Source organism: Triplophysa rosa, linkage group LG15 (assembly GCF_024868665.1).
Source record: "Triplophysa rosa linkage group LG15, Trosa_1v2, whole genome shotgun sequence".
NCBI lineage: Eukaryota > Metazoa > Chordata > Actinopteri > Cypriniformes > Nemacheilidae > Triplophysa > Triplophysa rosa.
Window position 1 is genome coordinate 6,356,798 of NC_079904.1, and position 11,970 is coordinate 6,368,767.

Below are 11,970 nucleotides of genomic sequence, written 5' to 3' on the forward strand. Positions count from 1 at the left end.
GAATATATGAATGCTGGTAACTTAATACAGTCTTAAGATACTTCAAATACCAGACATTTTTTTCTGAGCAACATAGAGGATTTCTGACGTATAGGAGTAACTTACCCGAACAAGGAAATTTTGTCTCATACAATTCTAATGTAGCCTCACTGAAAAAATACAATACCATTGTTAAACATTAGCTGTTTACCTGTAGTTTGTTTTGGGCTTTATTCCAGTAGAATTTAATGGTGTTCTTTTGGTTTCCAACATCCCACTAATACAACCAAAGATATTAACAGTAGAGACAGAGACCATTATAATTTCCATTAAAACCAATAACATTTTTATTATAACCATTAAAGTCACCATGAAATGGAATTGTAATCTTTAATCAAAAACATTAAAGTCCCAGTGAAATTAAAATTACAATGCAGATATTTTCATGAAATATTGCAGCGTTTATTGTAAATAGTTTATCAACGTGGGTCATTCTCTGTAAAAATCGTGCGCCCTCATAATCTTAAAGTGGTTAAGGATAAGAGCCATTGAAAAACAGAGTTACGACACTTGATCTCGCCTCTGTGTGGTCTCGTGGTCCATGGAGCGCTCAATAGTTCCAAACAAATCCGTGCTGTCAACTAGGGCTGTCACGATTATGAAATTTAATTAACTATTAATTGTCTAATAAATCATTGTGGTTATGGCGATTAATTGTCTGTTTTAGGGCTTTGACGATTATGACGATTAATTGTCTGTTTTTGAGCTTTGACATTTAATTCTCATACATTTTTGATTCAGCGATTGAAACGACCATATTGTTCTGAATGCAAGACTATGTTTTTTTCTTGGAAATACATCGGAAAAAATTGGGTCATCATATATTTAAGGTTTAGGCTTTTACCTGTCAATAATACAACCACCAAATACTTGTAAATGAAGTAAATTGATCAGGTGTGAATTGAAGCCACCATTAAAATGCTATCAGTCTTAGAAAAGCTTCTAGTCTGTTTTTTCTCACTTGCAAGACTACAATTAAATTTTACTTGTGTGTTAATGAAATTTTGGTAGACTGGTTTTCACACTGAGATTTGCTTAAATAATATTAAATTGTACTGCAGGTAATTTGTATATGTTTTTTTTTTTAAGTGATTGTGTTGTGGTGGTACATTTTACAAGTATTACCATGCTTTAGTAACAATATATACACTAAAATATGCAATATGCAGATACACTACAGCTCCCCCTAGTGTCTTCTATAGAGATGTGCAATAATTGCGATGATCTGAAACCATCGCGATGAGGTCAAACAATCGCGATGAGACGATTATTTAATAATCGTGACAGCCCTACTGTCAACCTATTTGAATGGTTTTCAGTGGGACAGACAACAGCAACTATATTTGCATAAATTTGGCTAAATATTTTAGCACGTTGTGTGCACTGATTACTTTGTTAACTACATTTATAGCAGCATTTTGTCTGGGGAGTAATATGAATATAAGATCTATGAATATAAAATATGTCCGTCAACTCGTTAAAATGTTAAAACATGCCGTTATATCACCAACTATACAGCAAATGCGTTTGGGGGATATTGAAATGAATGGGCTTCAGTGCTGTGTTTGGAACTATTGGTCTCTCCATGCCGCGAGTTACTTCCGCATTACATTCTTACTATGGAGGTCTATGTGAGTGTCGTAACTCCAACCGATCAAAAGTATCGGGTTACGTCAATGTCACACGTCCTTTGGTGTGCGCAGTCAGCGCTGCATTTGACACACGCATCAAATCCCGCGTTAAACATTTGAATAAAGCGCGAGGTCAAGCAGCTAACTTCAAAGTTTATTTCATCTTTATTTCAGCTAATGAAGATTTTAATTCCAGTTTCTAACTCACACGAAGTAAATGGTTTTAAACATGAAATGTAGCCCACGATACGTATGGATTATGCAAATTTTTATAGTGGTTTTATTTTTCAATCATTCAGGCTTTGACTTACTCACAAGCACTCTGAAAAAATGAAAGACTGCTTAGAGATTCATAAAATATACACGTTGCACAGAAATAATAACAACACAGTGCTTTGGAACGACCTGATGGTGAGTAAAAATACTAAATGTTTTACTAAGTAATGAGTAAATAAATAGATGGGCCTATAACAACTATCTAATATATCCCTTCAACAAATGGCAACATAGCACTAAACTTGCTTATGGTCTGATGACATTTATATGAACTTCAAAGTTTGTGAAGATTAGCACGTTTCTGACGTGAGAAACATGTCTTCCTCAAAGTCATTTTTTATTGACAACAAGGATTTTCAAGTATGGCAGAGACGGGAAATAACGTGATGTCATTGGATGGAGGAAGTTTTACAAACTGATAACTGACAAGTCGAGTTGCTGAATTATATCTGGGGTAGATGCTGAGATGATCTCTTTTTGAATATTTATTAAGTTTCCTTATAAGTTAGGTTGAAAGCGTTCACACGGAGACAGGGCTGACAGAAAAGATCAAAATTTTCGTTCATGTAAAGACCTTTCGATATAAGAAACAAACTGGGTTTGTTTCACCATGACTTTTACATGTGATGGCTCTGTTACATAAAAGTGTGTTCAGGAATGCTATCATTCAGGAACCTTATCTTTTTGTTTTGTTTCATTCCCTTCTTGCAATGTTGGTCTTAAAGATATAATGCAGTAAATATTGAACTGAAAGAATACCCAAATAGTACTTAATCAAATATAGTCATTGATAAGAAAGCAGACCATCATTAAAATAAGCAAAAATGGTATGTTATTGAACACAGTTTTTCTTTTGGTTATATTGTGAAGTGTTTATTTTACCTCTTACCAAAACGTTTTATTAAACATTTATTTTCCTGAAGTGGCCTGTTCAAAGCTTTGAAAAGTTTTGACCCATTAAAAAATAAATTGGAAGTTAAAGACGCATATGATATGCATATGGCATCACAAAATTCTTCAATAAAGTACAGTTCTTTTAATCAAAGCAATGAACACAACCCACAGATTTGTCAGGTGATTCTCTCTCTCAGGTGTTTAATAAACCGCCCACTGAGAAATCAGGACAAAAGTTTAAAAACAAAGAAAAATCAACTTTAAGGAAGTAAGTTGGGTGGGTGGATCCTTTAAAGGAAACAAATGCTCAATGTTTGAGAAAAGATAATCAGGCAGATAACATTGCAGTTGAGTGTCACATCAGAATTAGTTTTCCAGAGGAAAGGTAAGAGTGACAACACTGTTAGTTCTTCTTTAAAAAAACTTTTAGAAGTACATTCATAGAACGATAGAAACATTGCCTTTAGATACAATGTTCTATCTATACTTTTAAAATTTCAGCTGAATATGACTTTATTGTCTGTAACTGTTGATTGGTTTCTGGCTAAAGGACAAATGTCCTCATTGACACCATTGTCTTTTAACCATAAAATCAGGAATTCATGTATTAAAATGCTGTTGTTTTGCTGGCAAGGTTTAACAATTTCAAAACATTCATAAATCTTATGAAAGTTTCATGATGTTTTGAAATGTGTACTATTTACCTTCGAATTGGTGCCGTTTTCGTATATTTGGCCTTTGGAGCAATTTAATACTGTCTTTTCATTTTTTTCTGCTTCTGCTAAAAGGACAACTTTTACAGGCCTAAAAGAGGCAGCTATAATTGTGTCTGTGTGTTTGCATGGATGTCAGAGTGTGGTTTCATGTGTGCACTGAAGTATGTGTGTTTATTTACAGTTTGCAAGACATACTGAACTGAAAATTACAGGTATTACAGGTTTTTTTTACATTCAAATGTTTTTTCCATTACTTGATTGCATTTGTTTTTTATTTGTTAATGTTATTGTGCAGCGATAAAAGGGAAGCTTGATTTTGATGTAGAAGTTCAGAAGCCCCTTAGTACTTGGTTTTAATTTTCACCATGAAAAAATTCATAATCTGGCATTTTGTGTGTTTAAAAGGTTAAAATCCTAAAAATGAAAGTTTGGTAGTTGATCAGGACTGATTCTGTCTTATAAATTAAAATCAGTAAAAGTGACAAGAAATTAATATATACTAGTGTTTTATGACAGTTTTTACATAGACATTTTTGTCCTAAACCTAAGTGTTTTTTAATTGACGCACAAGGTTTAATAAGCCTTGTGTTTATTTTTTGTGAAAAATAAGTATTGTGTAAGGTCTATCGCCAGCTTAAGTCTTTTTTTTTAAGTGGTTTTATGCTGATGGCTGGAGTTTTTCAATAAAACACTTACACAACAGTATGAACATTAACAGACATTAGCTTGTGTTCATGATGAAATCATCGGTCTCTGCTTTATATCATTATACACGTGTCTAGTGCACAAATGACATCTCAATTTATTGTACTTACTGTAGATTTTTTTTCAGACAAATTTCCTGTTTTACAGACGTAGTGAAGATGAAGCAAATGTGCTGAATGGTTTTGAGTTAAAAGAGAAAATGGCCAGTGAAGGTATGATAAATGTAACATGAGTGTTCCTTTGACAAAATTCACTGTAAATTGTTCCAAATCCATTGATATTCGTTCTTACATTAAAGAAATCTCAACAAAATTTTAGTGAGCCATAACATTTCCCATAAGAAATGAAAAGACATTTCTCATGTTTCTCTTCTCATTAAAAAAATCTTGTGAGTTATAACGACATGAGTAGAGGTTGAGTAACTGGCAATTTTTGGGTGAATTTATGCTTTAGTCATGCCTCAGACAGGAAGGTCAGTTTATATACATGTGTTTTCTATTCACTGTCACTTAATCACACTCCAAATTAGCCAGTGGAGCGTTTTCCCCTTTACATTAATCACAGGATAGACAGGTGGTAGGCATTTTACTGTCTTCAATTACTGTATGTATGGGATTCCAATACTGCCAAAATTAAAAATAAAACAGCCACTCTAGTTAGGCCATTGTAACCACAAATTAACCATGATGTTGCTACAGTCACCAGAGTTAACCATGGAATTTGTAGTGGAACTGTGGTCATACAAATCTGCCAAAAACATGGTTTCTAAAATCATGGTTGATTTCCTTTCGGGCTTTTTAAACTATAGTAAATACTATAGTGCACTACAGTATATACAGGTGCTGGTCATATAATTAGAATATCATCAAAAAGTTGATTTATTTCACTAATTCCATTCAAAAAGTGAAACTTGTATATTATATTCATTTATTACACACGGACTGATATATTTCAAATGTTTATTTCTTTTAATTTGATGATTATAACTGACAACTAATGAAAATCCCAAATTCAGTATCTCAGAAAATTTGAATATTACTTAAGACCAATACAAAGAAAGGATTTTTAGAAATCTTGGCCAACTGAAAAGTGTGAACATGGAAAGTATGAGCATGTACAGCACTCAATACTTAGTTGGGGCTCCTTTTGCCTGAATTACTGCAGCAATGCGGCGTGGCATGGAGTGGATCAGTCTGTGGCACTGCTCAGGTGTTATGAGAGCCCAGGTTGCTCTGATAGTGGCCTTCAGCTCTTCTGCATTGTTGGGTCTGGCATATCGCATCTTCCTCTTCACAATACCCCATAGATTTTCTATGGGGTTAAGGTCAGGCGAGTTTGCTGGCCTGTATTACTATAATAGATAGTATGCTGCAGTTTACTATAGTAAATGCTGTAATATACTATATTATTGTTTCATGTGGTCACACTCATCTCTTGCATGTCATTTTGTCAAAGCACAAGATGTTACTGTGATCTTAGAGTTGCCTGTGGCCTACAGCAGCACTCTGTGCTCGACTTCTATGTCTGAAGCAAGACACGCACCCTCATTACCATATGGACACAGAAATGTAGAAATAAATCAATGTAGAAATAAATCAATGTGAAAATACATATATATTTACATAAATGCATAAAATAAATTAAAAATGTAGAAATAAATAAATGTTTAATATATATATATATATATATATATATATATACACTCGTTTCAATATCTGTTTTTTCATTCATGTTTATATTTTATATTTTTAACAAATTAATTTCTGTGTTTATTTATTTTTTTACATTTTTTTTCATGGATTTATTTTTGTATTTATTTTTAATTTCGGCAGGATTGGAATTCCATAGCAGAAAATATCTTAACTTCCTTTGAGGATCACCTACAGGATATCCCTTTTTCAAAATTAATGTGGCATACAAAGTGGGAAAGACCTGAAATCTGAAATGTTACAGGTTCAATCCTGTATAGGGTGACTGTCAAGGAATTGCACGGCCAGAGAACCCAGATGCAGGCAGCGGGTAAGGGGTTAACAAAACAAAGATTTATTAGAAAAAAATACAAAACAAAGACGCAGGAGGGGGTAAAACAACAATGACAAAGGGATAAACAATCACAGACTACACAGGAACATAAATCAACTAAATCGGACTAAGACAACACTAGACAAACACTTACACTGACTAAACTCGACTTGATAAATGTCACGGGCAGGAAGCAATGTCATCCAAGACATGGAACAAAACGAACTCGCACAGGACAGAAGTCACAAGGGCATTATATAGGGAGACTAACAAGGGGTAAATTAACACTAGGCAGGTGTGGGTAATGAGAAACAGGCGGGAAGCTGAACGAGGAAACGAGAGGGGCGGGGCCAAAGATGAGACCGGAGAGAACGCACATTATGATCGTGACCGACAATAATATGTTTCTCTCCACACAAAACATGAGGCTCTGCCATGACTCTGCCACAAGACCAAGAAAGACATGACATGATGAGGCAGAATCATGACAGTGATCCTCAAGGAAGTTAATGCTATTTTCTGCAGGGGTATGTCTTTGTAGTGCCTATTTGTAATCTCTCTGTTTTGGGCTAATTGTTTTTGGAATATTTGTTTTCATTGCTTTTCTGACAATGAGCACTGTTTAAAAAAAGTCTACTTGCAAAACTTTGTAGAGACAAGGATGAAATCAAAACACCTATCAGCAATCATTCTTCTTCTTACATGCATTGTGGAAACGCATAATTTCCCAGATCCAGGCATAACTTTACAGGTAGGGGAAGTCAATTAAAACAAATTACACTATTGTACTTTATCTCCAAGATGCATTTAACATTTGAAAATGCATGAACTGTGATTACATAATGTTGGATTTAAACATGTGACAATACAAAAGATTTTTATTTAACTCCAGTTTAGCCACATAGATGAGGCACACCACCACGTGATAAAACGAAGTGCAGGTCTGGAATTAAAATTTAATTTAAATTAATAACATGAAAAAATGTCTAGTTTCTGTAATTGTGTAACATTGTAATCAGATTCCAAAGGTAAACTAATCTTTAACCATTTCTTATGTCTTTTATCAAAAGGTACTCCTGCTTTCGACCCCTGCTATAACTACACTGTGCTGGATAATGCTTGGAGAGCCACAAACAATAGATTCTCTTCCCAACCAATGTGTGATGTTAATGTCAGCTGGGTTGGATGGTATCGTCTCTTCCTCAATAACCAAAGTGCTCAGATGCCAGATATATGTGTTCCAGACCAAAGTTGTGGTACTCATGTCCCTCTGTGGCTAAATGGTCAACATCCAACAATTGAAGATGGGGTGGTCACCCGACCTGTCTGTGGTAACTGGATGAATGATTGCTGCCATTTTAAAACCCCTTCCATTCAAGTGAAAGCATGCCCAGGAAATTATTATGTCTATGAGTTCAAAGACCCAATTTTGGTATGCAATGCATCATATTGTGCTGGTAATTACAATTATATATCTCTTATTTAATAATGTCTGTGCCTCTGTTGAATAATTTACACTTAAAAAAATAATTAAAAAAACGTATTTTGACGTGAATATGCTCAATACAGCATAGCCTCTCGTACATTATTGCTTACGTAGAGCAGCTTGAAAACCTTGGTTGGCTAATTCAGGTGTGTTTGATTACAATTACATGGAGCTACAAACTTTGTAGCACAGTCAATCTCCCGGAGCAGGAGTGATGACCCTGCTGTAGAGAAATGTTGTTCAACTTAAAGAAAAAGCTTTTATCTAATTTGATCATTTCAGATATTAATGAATGTCTCTCATCTTCGGTGTGCGGGTCACATGCTCACTGTTACAAATACCTTGGAAACTGCACTTGTTTGGGTGGATATAATGTCACAAAGATGAATGAATCTGTCAGTAACAGTAACCCATGTACTGGTGAGTGTTTGAATCATTATTGCTTTTTTCACTACTGCTTCTGTTGGTATTCTTCTTCTTAACCAATGAGAGTCTATGGCAGCCCTATGTACGTAGGAAAATGATTTAATTTGGCACACTCGTAGTGATGATCCTCAATAGTCATGTGACCAATGATGGGGGCCCTAGCACTGACTCTTTAGCGCCACCAGCAGTTCAAAAAATACTTTTAAACAGCTGTAACTTTTGAACACATTGATCTACAGAAATTCTTCTCGGCACATGTCATCCACTTTTCAGGCTCATCGAGTTCCATGTGTTACATTACGACTCCGCCCATTAAAGTAGCGGTCATCTTGAAAAGTACAGTATTGCGTTTTTTCATTTTAGTCCTATAGAAAAATTGTGATCGATTGTTATGAAAATTGACTCACACAATCTTTGGACTCAGCCGCACAGGTATGACCTCACGGAATTGTGATTTTCACTGTTGTTCCAAAGTTATGATGTCGCAAACTTTTGAAAGTTTACCCAAAAATGGTCTGAGGCCGTATCTGGGCTATTGTTTGATCTATCGGTATGAAACTTGGCACACTGGGGGTCCATGCCGAAATTGGGAACAGTGTCACCTATGGGTTGTGAGATTTGAAAAATGGCTATTTTTGCTCGTAACTTTGGATATGTTTGCCAGAAAATTGAAGACAGTGCCACCTAGTGTTCATAAGATATGACACTTTTTATATAATTGCTTATAACTCTTGAACCCTTTGTCTGAAATTCGTTTTCTGACATTATTTCTCCTGGTCGGTGCTGATTCCATTGATGCATCGTTTGTCTTTTTCTAACATTCGGTTCCTAACTTATTGCAAAGCATATGAAAACCTTTTTGTTCGCTGCTAATTTGACAAAAGTGGTCTATTTTTTCCAAGCTCCGCTTGTATGATCTATGGACCGAGCTGCATAGAAATGGCCGAATTAAAAAAATATTTGTTGGGCTATTTTTCGAGAAATACCTCTTTAAAGTTGACTGTGCCTTGTATCTTTCTCATATTAAACTATTCTGACTGTTGTGCATTACTATATAAAATTATATTCTTGTGTACATTGTCACTTCTGATATCTGGTTCTCTTGTACATTGTATTTCTGTTATTTTTGTAATTAAAATCGTTTAAGCGCCTTCGGGAATTGGCCCATGTCAATATTTGAAGCTTTGAAAGCTCTCCTCGGGATCTTGGGCCAGGCACGTCAACTGAGTGGCACAACCGGATAAACCACAAGCCTCTGGTCCAAGAGGTTGTGGATTCGAATCTCCTGTTGTGCATTTCTATACATTTAGTCATTAAGCAGACGCTTTTATCCAAAGCGACTTACAGAGAGTTCAGGGAGCAATAAAGCGATATGTCATACAGGAGCAATAATACAATAGGTGCTAATACCAAGTTACTAGTTTCAGCAAAAGCAAGAACACTACCTGTTGAGAGAAAGAGAGAGGGTCAGTTCCCCCCCCCCCCCCTCATTTGTCTGTCAAGTATTCACAGAAGAGATGGGTTTTAAGTAGTTTTTTGAATGTTGTGAGAGATGTGGTTGACCGGACTGAGTTAGGAAGAATGTTCCACCAGGAACGAGCTGTGAAGGAGAATGAGCGGGAAAGCGATTTACTGCCCTTTTGAGAAGGCAAAACAAGATGCCGCTGGTTTGCTGAACGCAGGGTTCTTGATGGGGTGTAGGAGGGTGTGAAAGTATGCCGGTGCAGATCCAGTGATAGTCCTGTAGGCAAGCATTAGTGACTTGAATCTGATACGGGCTTCAACCGGTAGCCAGTGGAGAGAGATGAAAAGGGGCGTCACATGAGCCCTTTTGGGCTGTTGGAAGACGAGGCGTGCTGCTGCATTCTGAACCAGCTGGAGTGGTTTGATAGCCTTTGCAGGAAGACCAGCAAAATTATATTCTTGCTTTCATTGTCACTTCTGACATCTGTTTCTCCTGTACACTCTATTTCTGTTACTTATTCTCTACTGTGTCATTTCAGCCTCTTCAGGCATTGGCCTATATCGATGCTTGAAGCTCTGAAAGCTGTCTTTGGCAGGCAGGGTGCACTACGTCGACTGAGTGGCTCAACCTAATAAAGGGCATGTTCGAATCCCAAGAGGAACATGTGTTGCTTGTGTATATGAAGTGTATGTTGTGATTTCATTCTGAACTGTTTTTTAAACATATTGTTCGTTGAATACGTCAAGTCACTTTCAACCGATAAGATTCCATGTAAAAGGTCGCGTTTTCATTGGCCCGCCGTGGAAGCCTATCACTGATTGGTTGACTACTTTTGACAGCCTATAATACCTGGAGCGCACAGGATGACCTCTCGAGAGCAAGAGTACCAAAGGATTCGTGGACGCACGGCACGCATTTTGAGTGCGCACACGCTCACTGAGCGAGAGGAGTGAAAATTCACAAGAGAGCAGCGTATAACTGAAAGCGCGCGTCCAGTTTTGTGCATGAGCAAAGGAAACCGGCGTGCGAGCGGAGAGATTCGCGCGCTCGTATTACAAGAATGCGCTCTCGCCTTGTAATAATGCGCTCGCGACATTTGTCATTATAATAACGCCATAGAGCTGGAGCTGGGATGGTTAGTCAGTCCGCAGGCTCTTGCAGGAGGATGGCAGGGGATGTTCAGATGGAGCTGTTAGGGATGGGCATATGACGTTCATCTGGGCCTGTCGTAATCTCTCCCTGCCTCGGCGGGAGAGGAAGGCAGAAAGAGACTAATTAGCATAGCTGCTATTCATTAATTTTTCATATTTATTTAGCATATTTTGCATTAAGTGAATACTTGGCTGAAAAGATGTGTCTTTAATCTATATTTAAATTGAGAGAGTGTGTCTGACCCTCGACTAGTATCAGGAAGGCTATTCCAGAGCTTAGATGCTACGTATGAGAAAGCTCTACCCCCTTTGGTGGATTTAGTTATTCTAGGTGTTATCAAAAGTCCGGAGTTTTGCGATCGTAGAGAGCATGATGGGTTGTAGTGTGATAGAAGCTCTGTTATGTAGGTAGGGGCTAAACCGTTTAAGGCTTTATGGCCCGGTTTCAAAGACAAGGCTTAGCTTAAGCCAGGACTAGGCCTTAGATAAATTAGTATATTTAAGTCGCTTTTGTAAAAATGCATTAGAAAAAAACATTACTGGTGTTCATCATGAGACAAAAACAATGGCACTGACATATCTTAAGATATTTCAGAGCATGTTATTTTCATTTAAGACAGCTCAAACATTCATTTTAGTCGGTGACTACCCTTAAGCCTTTTCTGTGAAACAGGGCCTAAAAGTGATTAAAAGAACTTTAAAGTCACTACGATACTTAATGTGGATAGCCAGTGAAGGGATGATAACATTGGGGTTATGTGATGGTATTTTCTGGACCTGGTTAGAACTCTGGCGGCTGCATTCTGAACTAACTGTAGTTTGTTTATTGATGATGCAGGACAACCACTAAGCAGTGCATTACAATAGTCAAGTCTTGACGTCACAAATGCATGAATAAGCTTTTCTGCATCATCAACACATAGAACATTTCGTAATTTGGCAACATTTCTAAGGTGGAAGAAGGCTGTTTTTGTGACATTTGAGATGTGATTCCCAAATGACAGGTTGCTGTCTAATATAACGCCGAGGTCTTTAACTGTATTTGTTGGAGTAACAGTGCAGCCTTCAATTTGCAGGTTATAATCCGAAATATTCTGCTCACGTGTCTTTGGTCCGATAAGTAATATTTCTGTTTTATTAGAATTTAAAAGAAGGAAAT

At 36.7% G+C, this 11,970-nt stretch overlaps 1 protein-coding gene across 2 annotated transcripts; it reads left to right on the forward strand.

The window, feature by feature from the left end:
- Nucleotides 1-3,169: 3,169 nt before the first annotated feature.
- LOC130566186 (pancreatic secretory granule membrane major glycoprotein GP2-like) lies at nt 3,170-8,187 on the forward strand. 2 transcript variants are annotated; one of them, XM_057353471.1, is made up of 7 exons: nt 3,170-3,225; nt 3,738-3,768; nt 4,389-4,473; nt 6,937-7,034; nt 7,176-7,224; nt 7,354-7,740; nt 8,153-8,187. In XM_057353471.1, the coding sequence occupies exons 3-7, from the start codon at nt 4,461-4,463 to the stop codon at nt 8,158-8,160; spliced, it is 555 nt and encodes a 184-aa protein (XP_057209454.1). In that variant the 5' UTR covers nt 3,170-3,225; nt 3,738-3,768; nt 4,389-4,460; the 3' UTR covers nt 8,161-8,187. The 2 variants fall into 2 exon arrangements, with proteins under 2 accessions (XP_057209454.1, XP_057209453.1); XM_057353470.1 differs by having other exon boundaries at nt 7,354-7,715; nt 8,052-8,183.
- The last annotated feature ends 3,783 nt before the right edge of the window (nt 8,188-11,970 follow it).